Below are 15662 nucleotides of genomic sequence, written 5' to 3'. Positions count from 1 at the left end.
ACACAAAACACTCACGCCTGTTTTTATCTTGAGTCATTGCGCCCCCTAGGGATAAAGTCTGTGTATTAACATCTAAGCCCTTGATATGCAGTCGGGATGTTTGAATTTTATTATTCTGAAACATAATGTGACCAAATCTGAGATTCATTCTGGAAAAACAGAATCATAAAATGTACAAACATGCCTTTTCCCGAAACCACTTTTCTAATCAAAATTCCCCATTATGTTCTCATTTTTATCATAATTTGTGTGGTTTAAATATTCTGTTCTGTAATAGCTATGCAGAACTTCAAAACAATACCTCTGATGCAGCTTTTATTGCTTGATTTTTCCAGGAAACATCTTACACCAAAGGCACTAATTTGGAAGTAAACATATATATACTGTATGACAGAACATTCAGAATAATTCACAAAAAAAAAAAAAAAAAAATGGGCACAAAAGTCAATCTTTTTACCACTTATGCTTTTAAAATGGCAAATCAAATCACTGCAACTTGAAGGCCATCAGACGTAGTGTAAAATGAAAAATAAGAAATGAAATAATTTCAAGAAGCTCAGAGTTCAGAATGTTTCAGATTTTAAAAGTTGGGTCTGCCAAAGTAACAGAACAGAAAACGGCTATTATCTTCTTGAAATACATGTGTACTGGCCAACATTGTTTGCCTGAGCTAAAACGACTGGATTTTATCCAATACGACACCAGTACTTTACCTACTACTGAAAAGCAGAAGGATTTAAAACAGAAATACTGTGGCAAGATGTGCAAAATATAGGAAAAAGCATATGGGTAAACACCAAAAGCCCATTATTATCTCTCTAATGAATAAAAACACTGATATAAAAGTGCAAGTGCATCTGAAAAAATCCCGAATATTCATGCTACATGTACAAGTGCTTTGGCTCTAATAAGGTCTTAAGGCAAGAAAATTACAGTTTTTTTGCTAACAATACCTGCTTGACTACCGTTTCCTGAAAAGAAATACAAATAATAATAAAAATGATATGAAAAAATTGGCAAAAACTACTACACTGACTGTGTACAATAACAGACTTTAAACTTGAATAACTAATGCAGCCATTTTAAATAATAAATGCAACCAAAAAAAATCCTGATCAAAAGAAATGTAAAAATGTACAAAAACATTTGTTTTGCCAGTTAAAATGATCAATGCAGTGAGTAAGTCCATGTCAGCACTGCATGTTCACAGCACTCCATAATAAACTGGCATTTAAAAAAAAAAGAAAAAAAAGAAAAACGCTGCTAAGGCACCGAGGCCAGGCAGGATGAGGATACACTGACGAGGGTTAATGTTGCAGTCAGCTGGGCAGCACCTCTGTGGGTATGACTGAAGGAAGGTGGAAGGAGGAGCACGAGTCTCTGCGGTGTATGAGTTTAAAGAGCAGCTCTTCCTTCTCCTGACTAAGCTTCTGGTTCTGAAGAGACTGTTTCTCTAGCGCCTCCTGCAGCTCATTCTGCTCCTTGGACAGTTGTCTGAAAGAGGAACACAAAGGTTTATGGAATCTACACACACATACATGCATGCATACATACGACCCTGGACCACAAAACCAGTCATAAGTCACACGGGTATATTTGTAGCAATAGCCAACAATACATTGTATGGGTCAAAATTATTGATTTTTCTTTTATGACAAAAACATTAGGATATTAAGTAAAGATCATGTTCCATGATAATATTTTGTAAATTTCCTACTGTAAATATATATAAAAAAATATTTTTCTAAGTATAATACATTGCTAAGGACTTCATTTGGACAACTTTAAAGGCGATTATCTAAATTTTCTCAGATTCCAGATTTTCAAATAGTTGGATCTTGGCCATAATATTAACAAATCATGCATCATACATCAATGGAAAGCTTATTTATTTATTTCAGTTTTCAGATGATGTATAAATCTTAATTTAAAAAAAATTGACCCTTATGACTGGTTTTGGGTCACAAATATAAAAACACACATTGCTGCGTTTTCATGTTTTTTGGGGACATTCCACACACACACACACACACACACACACACACACACACACACACACACACACATACATACATACATACATATGTATATATATATATATTATACACACTACTGTTCAAAAGTTTGGGGTCAGTAAGATTTTTTAATGTTTTAAAAGAAGCATCTTCTGCTCACCAAGCCTGCATTTATTTGATTAAAAATACAAACAAAAACAGTAATATTGTGAAATATTATTCCAATTTAAAACAGCTGTTTTCTATGTCAATATACAGTAAAGTGTAATTTATTCCTGTGATCAAAGCTGAATTTTCAGCATCATTACTCCAGTCTTCAGTGTCACATGATCCTTCAGAAATCAATCTAATATGATGATTTGATGCTCAAGAAACATTTATGGTTATTATCAATGTTGAAAACAGTTATTTACATTTTTATTTCATGATGCTATGATGAATAGAAAGTTCAAAAGAACAGCATTTGTCTGAAATCTAAATCTTTTGTAACATTAAACACTACCGTTCAAAAGTTTGGGGTCAGTAAAAAAATTAAATTTTATTTTTGGGGGATAGAAATAAAATTAATCAATACTTTTATCCATCAAGGATGAGTTAAACTGATCAAAAGTTACAGTAAAGACTATTATAATGCTAGAAAATATTCTATTTTAAATAAATGCTTCTTTTGAATTTTCTACTAATCGAAGAATTTTGAAAAAAATTTGTACACAACTGTTTTCAACATTGATAATAATAATAATAATAATAATAATAATAATAATAATAAGAAGAAGAAGAAATGTTTCTTGAGCAGCAAATCATCATATTAGAATGATTTCTGAAGGATCATGTGACACTGAAGACTGGAGTAACGATGCTGAAAATTCAGCTTTGATCACAGGAATAAATTACATTTTACTGTATACAGACATAGAAAATGGCTGTTTTAAATTGGAATAATATTTCACAATATTACTGTGTTTGTATTTTTAATCAAATAAATGCAGGCTTGGTGAGCAGAAGATGCTTCTTTTAAAACATTAAAATTCTTACTGACCCCAAACTTTTGAACGGTAGTGTGTGTGTATATATATATATATATATATATGATTTTTATACAGTACAAATTATATATTATATCCAATACCCCTAAACCTGACAATCAGACAACTGTCTGCATTTTTAAATTTTCAAAAAACATAATTTAGTATGATTTATAAGCAAAATATGACCCCACGAGGACAAGGATTTCGCATATTGCCATTTTGCCCCAATAACGTTCAATATACCTGAACCACTCACACTTATTAAAAATTAAATTTGAAACTCATAATTAGCCTATCATGTAAATAGCAAGGGAAATGTCAATAAAAGCATCTAAAACGCCAGGTGGTGCTACATACAAAGATTTGAGCTAAAACAACGTTCAATCCAGTGCAAGAACAAAATTATCCCAGGAAAGCTCAGAATTAACGCAATTTATTATATTTGGAGAAAGTTAAAACTACACACACACACACAAACATCCATTCAGTCTATTTGGAGTCTTCATAAAGTCCTTTTAAACTTGCTGAGATAATGCATTCAGTCTTTGTGGTACTTATATTAGCAAACAAAACTGCTAAATTTCATGTCATTGTCTGGACAAATAGTCCCGCCCCAAATATGTTTGGGCTGGACAACAGTGTTTTTAAGAGAGGGATCAACTTAAAACACATGATATATTTACAGTAAATCTAGATAATGTTTCTTTTCTCCAGTCAAACCTTTTCTCCCTGCAAAGAAAAGCAAACTTTGTTTCGATATTTTAAAGTGCCCCTATTGTGGCATTTTAAAAGTTGCTAATTTTGTTTTAGAGGTCTCCTAAAATAGGTACACGCATCCAAGGTAAAAAACCCCCACTATTTTTCTCATAATATCATTGCAGCATCTCCTCTTTTCTCACAGTGTCTGAAACGGTTCAATGAAGGATTGAGTCTCTCTAAACTCCTCCTTTCCAAGAGCCTACTCTGCTCTGATTGGTCAGATGGCCCAGTTTGTTGTGATTGGTCTACCGCTTACAATGCATCTCAGAAACCAAACGGCCATCTGAATTTTAGCTTCCTCAGCACTTGAAACGCAGATACGCGTCGGTTTTACCAATTTATCACTTCAAGTGCATACAAAGTGGAGTTTTTTAGCAGTGCAGCGGGCTCTTCTGAATACTCAAACTGATGCTTCCTCATTTCCTCGCTCCTTCAGCCCATGACCCGGAAACAGATCATAATCCACCATCTTGAAGGACATCTCGATTCTCTAATAGGAGGCGAGGAACGAGGAAGCTTCCTGAGGAGTTTTTCTCTCACATCCTAAGGGGGTGGAGCTAAGACAAAAGGAACGGAAGTGAGAAAAGGAAGCGTGGATGCACAAATAAGAAAGAGGAAACCAAACCCTTCCAGTCACAGCTACAAATACAGTGTTTGAGGGCGGGTCAAAGTAGATGTTGTTCACAGGCAGCCAATGAAGACCATAGGCTGGCATTATGCAATTTTGTTACAAACCTACGTAGATGTGTTATGTAAGCGAGACTGGAATTACTGACGACTCATTTCAGGTAGTTCAAAATCGGTTCTTTCATTTATCTGCACTTTGATTGTTTGATTCACAAACAATTATATTACACACTACATGAAAGGTAATATCCGAAAAAGCATAATAGGGGCACTTTAAATAATAACAGTTTGCAAAGAGAAGCAAACACGTACTGTATGAGGCTCTGGTAGTTGTCTATCCGGACCCTGTAGTCCTCACTCTGCTGGAGAGCATGCAGGAGCTGATCCTCTAATGACAGATTCTTCTCCACCTGACAATCAGTATGAAACAAGCAGCAAAACAGTGTAAATCTTGATGCACTTTTTTCTGCATGAGTTGGTAGCCTGTGCATCTCTTTTTGCAAATAGGTCAATTTGCCACATTTAAATAAACAACATGAATACACAAATAATGTGCACCTGCTTTTCTCTCTCAGAGAGAAAGAGAGAGAATACAGCAGATGGCATGTTTAATAAGGTAAACCTAAACATTTTTTTTTTTTTAGATAGTGGACCAAATGTGAAAATGTAAGAATCTGCTATTGAAAAATGCATATTAATCGAGCACTAATCTGGTCAAATTAGAGATATCAATAAAAAGTTACCAGTGTTTCCATCTGCAGCAGCTTGCTCCCCTGGTCCTGTAAACGCTCATGCTTCATTTCAATGACAAATAACAGGCTCTCCTGCTCCTGCTCCCAGAATTCACCAGGGCTGCCATGAGTCTGGGACGAAAATACAGACGAAGCTGAACACTACAGCTATCTGAAGCATGCTTTGACAATACATCTCCATTCTCCTAACAAACCTCAATATTTCTCTGAAGGTCTCTCTTGAGCGTGGACTCCTCCGCTCTGCGCTTTAGCTCGTTGAACAGCTTCAGCTCTGACGTCAGCCCTTCAATCTGATCCTGAGTTCATAGAAAGTTCAGACCAATCACTTCAAAGTCAAGTCTGGCATGAATGGATTGACGTGGGAACTATATTAGATCAGTTCTCAATCAAATGAATCAAGTCAAATCAGAGAAGTGATGTTACTAATAGACATGCTTTACCTTCAAAGCGTTCTCAGCTGCTGCATGAGACTCATTTAAAACGTTCTTCTCTTCATTGTGTAATCGCTGTAGCTCTGAAAGGTAAATTATTGAATATTAGTATTTAAATAGGTTTATATTTACGCTCTTGGTAGATGTGTGACTCGGTACGTCACATTTATGCATTTGCGTCAGTACATGGCAGTTGTTAGTTTAATAGAGCTGCTGTGCTCTGACCTTCTGTTGCGCTCTGATGTCGTTCTAAGGTGCTCCTCATCTGTTTTTCATGGAGATCATTTAGATCTGTGGTTATCTCAGTCTTTACCTGTTAACAAAAGACATGTAAGCAGCAATGGCTATATTCATAGCAAACTCAGTGTAGCATAAATTAAAAGAGTTATATACAATAAAAGAATTATATACAATAAAAATACTTTCTTACAACAGTATAAAAAGAATAGCAAGCTGTTTAATTTGGGCATTTGATAGAAACTTTACAATTTTAAATTTACCCAGAAGTCTTTTAAAATTTGTTCATTAATAAAATTTTTGAATAAAACCATTCAAGACATGATACAAACATCTCCATCTAATTAAAAATGTAATAATAGTTATTAATTACTAGGGGTGTGACGAGATCTCGTGTCACGAGATCTCGCGAGACTAAAATGTGACGAGATTTCTCGTCGAGGCGAAAAGTAGTCTCGTGATATTGCCATGACAGAGCATTAGGATGATTAGGAAAGAATATGCTACGTTTACATTACGCATCCACTGTCGTTTTGCTTTGTATTTAAATAAAAAAAAACATTTAATTCAGTTGGATAACGGTCGCCGCCGCTCCGTATTTACAGAGTACGCGCGACCGTTTAAAAGTGAAAGTAAACGCGAGCGCGCATTCAAACGCGATTTCAATAGACCAATTTGGTGTTTGCAAACAGCGATGACGTTTTCTTATGGGCGGAGCCTACCTGGTTGCAGAAAGTGACAGTTGAGCAGTGGCAGTCTATGGAAGCCACGAAATAAAAGAATAAAAAAAGTTAATTTCGAGTTTATATCTCACAATTCTGACTTTTATTTCTCATAAATCTGAGTTTATATCTCACATTTCTTACAAAGAAAAACAGAATTGTGAGATATACTCGTTATTCTGTCTTTTCTGAATTGCAATTTATCCCGCAATTCTCACTTTTTTCCCCTCAGAATTGTGAAATAAACTCACAATTGCGAGTTGTAAAGTCCGAACTGGCAGTAATAAACACACAAATGCAGGAAAAACGTCAGAATTGTGAAATAAAAATTTGATAGACTGTTTAAAAGTTATCTATGTAAAATGTTATAGGTTTAAATATTATTTCCTGCTGTAACTGCTATGTATGTATGTCCTCTGAACTGCATATGTGAATATTATGTAGACTTACTGTTTACATCAAATTCCTGCTTTAATAGTAGACTAATCCTTGCAGGTGTCATCAGTCCAGTCTGTGAAACGTCTCCGTTTAGCTTCAAAGGACGTTTTCAACGATGGTTTTCTTTAAAAATGAAGACTAAATTTTTTTTGTATTCTGATTCCAACATCCAGAGGCACAACAAAACATTTTTCTCTTATTCTGTGGATTTTGCACATTTTCCTCCAATTGCTACTGCTATTTTTCTGCAACCACTATGCGCGCGCAGCTGCAAGTGACATCATTGTGACGTCTGCTCCAAAGTGGTCTATACCCCGCATTTTGAAAGCGGCTCCCTGATGCATGCAAATATCTCTCAATATAAAAGCTATTTTAGGCTGGGCAGTGTAGTTTTAACCATCTCTTAGCTCTGTATCAAAGAAAAATGTGGTCTTATTTGCACTTTGAATATTGAGAGAGTGCGATTATGGTTGCACTTATTGTAAAGTGTTACCATAAAAATGAATAACAGTTTTCTCTTAATCTTATTAAGCACAAACAATAAGGTTTCATTTGTTAACATTAGTTAATGCACTGTGAACTATCATGAACTAACAATGAATGACTATTTTTATTAACTAACATAAAGATGAATAAATACTGTAGCACATATATTGCTCATTGTTAGTTGATGTTGGTTAATTAATGTTAATAAATGAGACATTGTAAAGTGTTACCATTTTTATTTATACTGTTTTTATGATCAGTTTGTGGAAAGGAGTTCAGTTAGGAGGTCAAAAGTTGTAGAAGCTCATAAATCATGTACAGTAATGTCTGAAGAGATTGAAATCATACAGAAGAGAAGTCAGTCAGTTGAGTTAGTGGCAAAACCTTTTACAGTGCTTGACTATTGTTGTCTTTTACTGCATATGATAATTCATACTCAGAAAGTAGAACTGAAATGACATTCACAAGATGATTAGTTAAAACATTTCAAATACACCTGCAGAATATTTTTTCTAGCCATGTATTTTGCCATTGAGGATTTCTTAAAAATAGTGTGTAAAAATCTTGTCTCGTCTCGTGAACTCAAACTCGAGTTTTGTCTCGTCTCGTGAGATACCCGTCTCGTCACACCCCTATTAATTACCTTTACAAAAGAGGCAAATAAAAATAAATAAATTGACCAAAATCTAAATATATCACACACACACTACCAGTCAAAGAAACCTGACTGATTTCTTATGAAAACCGTATTACCTTGAATAAAAAAAAAAAAAAAAAAAAAAAAAATTGATTATTAAAAATGCCCCAGTAAAAATGTATTTACAAAACTAAATTGAGCTAGAATGGATAGTGAAGGGACCCGTCTATCCTATACACAACAATCACATTAAAGGTGCCATAGAATCAAAAATTGAATTTACCTTGGCATAGTTGAATAACAAGAGTTCAGTACATGGAAATGACATACAGTGAGTCTCAAACACCATTGTTTCCTCCTTCCTATAAATCTCATTTGTTTAAAAGACCTTCGACGAACAGGCGAATCTCAACATAACACCTACTGTTACGTAACAGTCGGGATCATTAATATGTACGTCCCCAATATTTGCATATGCCAGCTCATGTTCAAGGCATTAGACAAGGGCAGAACGTCTGGATGTGCACAGCTGAATCATCAGACTAGGTAAGCAAGCAAGAACAATAGCGAAAAATGGCAGATGGAGCGATAATAACTGACATGATCCATGATATCATGATATTTTTAGTGATATTTGTAAACTGTCTTTCTAAATGTTTCATTAGCATGTTGCTAAATGTACTGTTAAATGTGGTTAAAGTTACCATCGTTTATTACTGTATTCACGGAGACAAGAGCCGTCACTATTTTCATTTTTAAACACTTGCAGTCTCTATAATTCATAAACAACTTCATTCTTTATAAATCTCTCCAACAGTGTGTAATGTTAGCTTTAGCCACGGAGCACTATCAAACTCATTCAGAATCAAATGTAAACATCCAAATAAATACTATACTCACATGATCTGACGCATGCATGCAGCATGCATGACGAACATTTTGTAAAGATCCATTTGAGGGTTATATTAGCTGTGTGAACTTTGTTTATGCACCGTATTATAGTCGAGAGCTTGGGGGCAGGGAGCTTGAGATTCGCCTGTTCTTCGGAGGTCTTTTAAACAAATGAGATTTACATAAGGAGGAGGAAACAATGGAGTTTGAAACTCAATGTTTGTCTTTTCCATGTACTGAACTCTTGTTATTCAACTATGCCAATTTTTGATTCTAGGGCACCTTTAACAGTGATATATATTTTTATATAATAAATAAGTCTCCAAAGTTTTAGACTACAAATAAACTCTTGGTAAAAGGTAAAAAAAACATGCCATCTTTTGTTCTCTCTTGTTAAAGCAAGCAGCGTTCTATGGCATTTAAACACACAAGCCAGTCTCTTTATAGGCCAATGAATAACATCCCTCCCTGCAAACAGGTTTAGCTTTGTTGGTCAGAGGTTAGCTCAAGGACAGATGTACCACAGCACACATTCCCAAACCCTGTACAGACAATCAGAACAACAGTGCACAGAAACAGCCATGCTCTCAATTATGCTGTAATGGAAAAGCATGTCTTGTTTATTGCTGCTGACAGCTCCATAATGTATAAGCTGCTGACATAATCTGGGATCAGAATACTAGCCTTTCTTGAATGGCTACATGAAGCTACATGTACTTGTTAAGAGTTCTATTCACAAGACAAAAAGAAAAGGCTTTTTAATATGAAGAGCTTTTGCATCATACCTTCTCTGTAATGCTGTGGACTAAAGTGCAGATGTCTCCAGGATGGTCCTTGAGGAGCTGCTCTCTCTCCTGGTCTCCTGAAGCTGTCAAAACTGCATTTAGTATCTTTAGCTGCCACTCGTAAGTCTCCAACTGATTCTCCAAACCAAAGCGTTGCTCCTCAGAAGAGTTTATACCTAGGGAAGAACAATTAATAGTAATTGACTTTTCGATTTCGGCTTCCAGAGATAATGAAAACAAGATAATTCCTCGTTCATCTCTCACAAAAATCCCAAAATGCATTTTGCAGAGTATCCTCATAAACACAGTCGGTTATGTCTTAAGTGAATGTAAACAGTTGAGAAAGAAAACGCATGTGTAACAGTATATTGGATCCGTGCAGCTCTTAAAGTGACAGCAGCCTAATAAATCTGCTGTAGTCATTAATGTCAATCAAAAGACAAAAGACAGTTTAACCGTCCAAAGGCCAATACAGTCATTTCATTTGTGATTAAAATATCTTAAAAATGTAATAAATGTATATATTTTTTTATTCTGGCATGATTTTATAACATCATATATCAACATAGTGCAAAATGGTATTAAAATTATGTATAGAAGTCGTTGCTTTGTTATGAGAAAGAATGTCCGGAAAAATGAATTTCATTGATGTCATTTGGAGTAACCATTTTGGATTAAGTCATGTGGTCAATATCATGTGACAGGATGTGACATCATTCAGACACCTGCAAAGGACCACATGGTCGTGAAGCAAAGCAACTAACTCTCTCTGAAAAATTCATGTTTTCACTTGCTCATACGCATGTCCCGAAACATCCGGTCATTAGGTACAACCGCTATAAAACCTGGAAAATGTTGTAATATTTTAAAAACTTGTACTAAATATAAAATGTTTGATTGTCCTTTTGTTAGCTAGCTAGCTAACAAGCTAAGTAGCTAGCTAACATTGTTTGAAAATATCAATCAGTATAACCAAAAGTGCCATTTGGTTAAACCGAATTACTTTTTTTGGTGACAAATTTTGTCCATCTTGTAAAAAAAAAAAAAAAAAAAAAAAAAAAAAAAAGACAAAAGCAGCGTTAATTGATTATAAAAACCACATAATCCCATTGTTAACACTTAATAAAACTTCTCCATTATGTTTTTTTTACACTTTTATAAACCTTATTTTTCAATGAACCTTGTACAGCAGTGTTATTTTACATTTGATTACTTAATTCAGTTTCTTTTGTTGGCTATCTGAATACCACTGTTAGTGCATCTTCCTGAAAAACCTAAAGCACTGTTTTGTTTGTAATTTGTTTCTTTGTTCTTATTGTATTGCTGACTGTTTACTTGTCTTCTGTGACTGTTTTGAGGACCTTAACTTACATTAGTTAAGCTAGAATTCGTTTCTGCTGAAGTATCCATAATTGTGAAATTTCAAAATGACATGCATCATGAAATAAGATTCTGATCATATCACCCAATAATCATGATCTCAATATTGACCAAAATAATCATGATTTTTGCCATAATCGAGCAGCCCTACTCAATGGTACATCTGAAACAATATCTCCATGAGCGCAAGCCAGGATTGCCTACGGCCAGCAACACAATAATATTAACAGGTCCCTGCAACCTAACATCAGCACGACCAAAGCCTGTGCTCTGCCAAGAACAACACACTTCACAATGGGATCATGGGACATTCAAAAGGCACTCAATCATACGCATGAAAAGCACACATCAATAGATAATAACCGTGGCACATCCATCATGCACATGTTCACATGACATTATTGGGAGAAAGCACTTACCACTTGCATCTTGAAGTTTGATGTCCTTTATATGCTTCTCACCTTCTTGTGCTTTATTTTTTTTCTGAATGAAGATAAAAAAAAAGTTTTATTTATTGCATTGAAGCTAAACGCAGCAAACACAGGATTAATCATTCAAAAACTAGCTGACAAGTTGGATCAACATGTGCAATTCTTTAACATTTCACAAGTGTCTTATGAATTGCTATGTTGCATTCCAAAGAAGTCTTACATTACGGGCGAGATATGCACTCGAGATTGCACAACCATGACATCATCGACAAATCACTTGCAGTAGTTCAGTACACTTTCTCAATAAGTAGGACAAGTGATCTCTCATTTACTTTTTGCTAAGCAATAAACAATTTTACAAATTTATATGAAGCCACTGCTTATTCTACACTGTTCATATTAATAAGAACCATGACAGATGAAAAAATATGATGGTCTATTCAAATACTACACATTCACTACTGTTCAAAAATACAGTAAAAATAGTAACATTGTGAAATATTATTACAATTAAAAAAAAAAAAAAAGTGTTTTATTTGAATATATTTTAAAAATATAATTTATTCCTGAATTTTCAGCATCATTACTCCAGTCTTCAGTGTCACATGACCCTTCAGAAATCATTCTAATATGCTGATTTGATGCTCAAGAAATTATTATCCATGTTGAAAATGGTTGTGCTGCTATTCGAAATGGAAAACTTTAACATTATAAATGTCTTTACAGTCACTTTTGATCAACTTAATCATTAATGCATGCATCCTTGCTGAATAATAATTTATTTCATATATCTCTTATTGAACCAAAACTTTTGAATGGTAGTAAACATTCAGTAGTAGTGTAATGGTAGTGTACATCCAAAATGAATACTAAGCTAAAGCACAAGACAACACAAAGTAACTTCTCAAATGGATGGCTCTATTTTTGATGAAAACATTAACACGCTTATTGTTTGGTTTATTAGCATGCCCTTAGGCTCTACACATTTAAAAAGCACTGAAGAAGAACACTTTCATATGTACACTATCAGGGAGTAAAGAACGTGCCATTCTAATAGAGCTGCACAATTAATCGTTAAAAGATATACCAATTAAAAAAATTAAAATTATCACAGAAGTATTGGGATAAAAGCTTATAGTTCAGATATAAACACTGATGTCTAAGGCAGAGATAGAGTAAATAAGCTTTTGAAAGAAACTTAAAACTTAAAAAAAAGAATGCATCAATTACATTGTTACGCAGGTAGGTGGCGACAAGTGACTTCATGCATTTGTCATTGAATCATTCATTCAAGAGACTGTACGAATCAGTGTTTTTGAACAGTCATAACGGCTGTGTCCAAAATCGCCCCCTTTACAATTAAATAGGGGTTATTTTTAGGGGACAGCCATTTGTAGTGGTGTCCACCACCATAGTGGACATTGAAAAAAAATGCACCCCAATAACTAGTGTACCGATGTATGCTCAACGGCTAGAGAATAATTAATTCACTGTAAGAGTTGCACACCGAAAGAATTCCCGCGTCTGAACATAAAATGGCGCCCGCAGCTGGTCCAATGTGGCTATAGTGTAATATCATACAGGTATAAATTGCTTTTTAATTGAATTGTTTAATTAGGGTTTATACATAATTTCCATGACAGAGTTCAACATAAACCTTTTCATCTTACTACTGGAGCTGCCAGTTTGCGAAGACTCAAATTAAACTGAAAGCACAAACTATGCAAAAGCGACAGCCCTTCCGGCACACTCAGTGTCCAAATCACTCGTTTCCATTCACTCCTTTGAGTCAACTATATTAGTGGACTAATGTAGGGAACAGTGAATGAGGGTATAGGGGCGATTTCAGACACAGCCATGAAGTCTTTATGAGGGAGTCATTGAATCATTCATTCATTTTTTTTTAAATAATTACATTTAAAAAAAAAAAAAAAAAAAAGACTACAATAATGAACATTTTGTCAGAACCTCTAGTAAATGACATGTTATTTTGTTCAGATGTCTATTCAGAATTGTGCAGCTCTACATTCCAGTGTGAATGTTTGAAGATGGCGCTCAAAGCCGGCACTGTTCACAGGTGATTTAACGTTTTGAAGCTTACATGTCAAATGTCTGCTGAGATATAGCCTGCATACGCAGCCTCAAAAGTGCAAAATGTCTCTCCGCTGAGAGCAAAATCCCCAGTTTACTTCAGGTTAGAGAAGTGTTTCTCAACACTGTTTCTGGAGCGTTTCACACAAAACAATTTTTATAAACACAAATAAGATCTGAGAGCTGTAACTTAAAATTTCACTTTTAACTCATACAAAGCAAGTCACATAACTTCAGTATGACTTTGAACCAATATTTATAATCTTGTTGCTTTTCATTTTTGGGGGCTTGAACTTTCTCTTTTAATGTATTGAAAAAGCAGCATCAACATTCTGCTAAACTTGTGCTCCATATGATAAAATAATACTAGCTATTCGTCAGCTGGAAGCCGACACTCTCAATCAAGAAAAATAAGAGTCAAATCATCCTGGTTAATAACAAGTGAGATTCTCACTGCCATGTGAGACTGTTTAAATGAAAAAGCAATCTCATAATTCAGTTTAATCCACAACAACACTATTATGCATTTGCTGGCTCTCTGTGGCAGGGAACCAAATGTTCTGGAACTTTAATGAACCCTCGGCTTTATTGCACTTCACAGTCATGTGGTTATGTGCTTTTGATGCAACTCCAATAGAGGCTGTAATAGCGAGTGTAAGGCTTTCTCTGTTTAGTCTTCAGAGACTTTTCACACTTCTCCAGTTGTCCATGTCAAGTATACTGACACATGGCTATGTGATTAACAGGACCAAAAAACTCGGTCTGTTTATAGGTCACATTAAAACTTGCAGTGAGAAATTTGGGACCCGGTGTATGTCACATCCGAGCCCAGTGAATCTAAATCCTTCAGCAATCTGGGCTAATGAAAGCTTGACCCTGTCGCTATCAAAGCCAGATTTCCCTTGTATGTTTCAAGGCCCCAGGCATTTGCATTTGCAAACGTCAATTTTAAAGAGTAAATGAGGTACTTCTATTATAAATGGGCCAATGAAAAGGAACTTTATTTGTTTTAATGCATGCAAAAACATTCATTCAAATAACCTGCTGTATATGCATTTTCTTAAATGCATTTTAAAATGCTGAAATTCTAGAAAATTATAGTTTGGAATAAAAAAGTAATATTTTAAAACATTAAAACATAAAAACTGTTTAAGAAATAGTGACTAAGCTGCGTACCCAAGTATATTCATTAAAAACATTAATCATTATAATGATAAAAAGGTTTTCAAAACAATATATGAAACTAACAGTTCATGCCTAAAAACTTGGCAAATAAATGTTTCAAAGATGTCACTTTTTTAATCACCTCTTACATCCTGATTTGTCATTGATCGAAATGCGGAACAATTTAAAACGGAGCAAAGTTATCACATTTAAAATACAGGATAACACACCTTAAATTAGTCATAACGGATGTCAGCAGCACATTTTAAACAACAGTAGATCTCATGTGCTGAATCCGTCATCTGTTTCTAATTAAAACTTTCACAAGTCGACAAACTAACATGGGAGCTTTCGCATCGACTAACGCATTAGGGAGGAAGTAACAAGTGATTTGAGAGAACAAAACAAGACAGGCTCCCATAATACAGATACATTTACACGTGCTGTATTTGCAACATCTCTAACGTTGCTGCGGGTCTCATTGCATTATTTATGAACATACTAAAAAAGTTTTAAAACCACCTACCTTTTTTCGGGGGACCTGGCCACAAATTTTGCTGTTGTGACAACCCATACTCCTCTGCTGTATTTTCCACTCTATCTTCGACAGTAGCTTTGTGACTGTGTGCAGCAGTTCAAATATGAGCTCTCATTGATCCGCTCGAATAGGCTGACTGAGACTGGGGCAGAGGGGCGGGGACTGGAGGGTCAGGGCTGCGTTCCAGAAACGCAGGCTGCATTTACATGAACAATTTGCACCGAGACAAGCGGGAAATTGGTGAATCCGT

The 15662-nt window shown here is 35.0% G+C and overlaps 1 protein-coding gene across 1 annotated transcript; it reads right to left on the bottom strand.

Moving 5' to 3' along the window:
* Positions 1-298: 298 nt before the first annotated feature.
* ccdc69 (coiled-coil domain containing 69) lies at positions 299-15662 on the bottom strand. Its single transcript, XM_048176838.1, has 9 exons — positions 15401-15662; positions 11608-11671; positions 9809-9984; positions 5838-5925; positions 5622-5695; positions 5376-5477; positions 5173-5292; positions 4742-4839; positions 299-1494 (listed from the first exon to the last, which is right to left on the bottom strand). The coding sequence occupies exons 1-9, from the start codon at positions 15446-15448 to the stop codon at positions 1320-1322; spliced, it is 945 nt and encodes a 314-aa protein (XP_048032795.1). The 5' UTR covers positions 15449-15662; the 3' UTR covers positions 299-1319.

This window comes from Megalobrama amblycephala, linkage group LG23, assembly GCF_018812025.1.
Source record: "Megalobrama amblycephala isolate DHTTF-2021 linkage group LG23, ASM1881202v1, whole genome shotgun sequence".
In the NCBI taxonomy this organism is placed as follows: domain Eukaryota; kingdom Metazoa; phylum Chordata; class Actinopteri; order Cypriniformes; family Xenocyprididae; genus Megalobrama; species Megalobrama amblycephala.
Note: the sequence above shows the minus strand (reverse complement) of the source record. Positions and strands in the feature narration are given on the sequence as shown.

Bases quoted from the DNA above. Each gene is read 5' to 3' on its own strand.
- ccdc69 (XM_048176838.1), bottom strand. From the start codon at position 15,448: ATGGGTTGTCACAACAGCAAAATTTGTGGCCAGGTCCCCCGAAAAAAG. The intron at 4,840-5,172 runs GTAACTTTTTAT...ACTGATTGTCAG, and splicing joins TGCTGCAGATGGAAACACTG to GTGGAGAAGAATCTGTCATT. The intron at 1,495-4,741 runs GTACGTGTTTGC...TTCCTCTTTCAG, and splicing joins AACTACCAGAGCCTCATACA to ACAACTGTCCAAGGAGCAGA.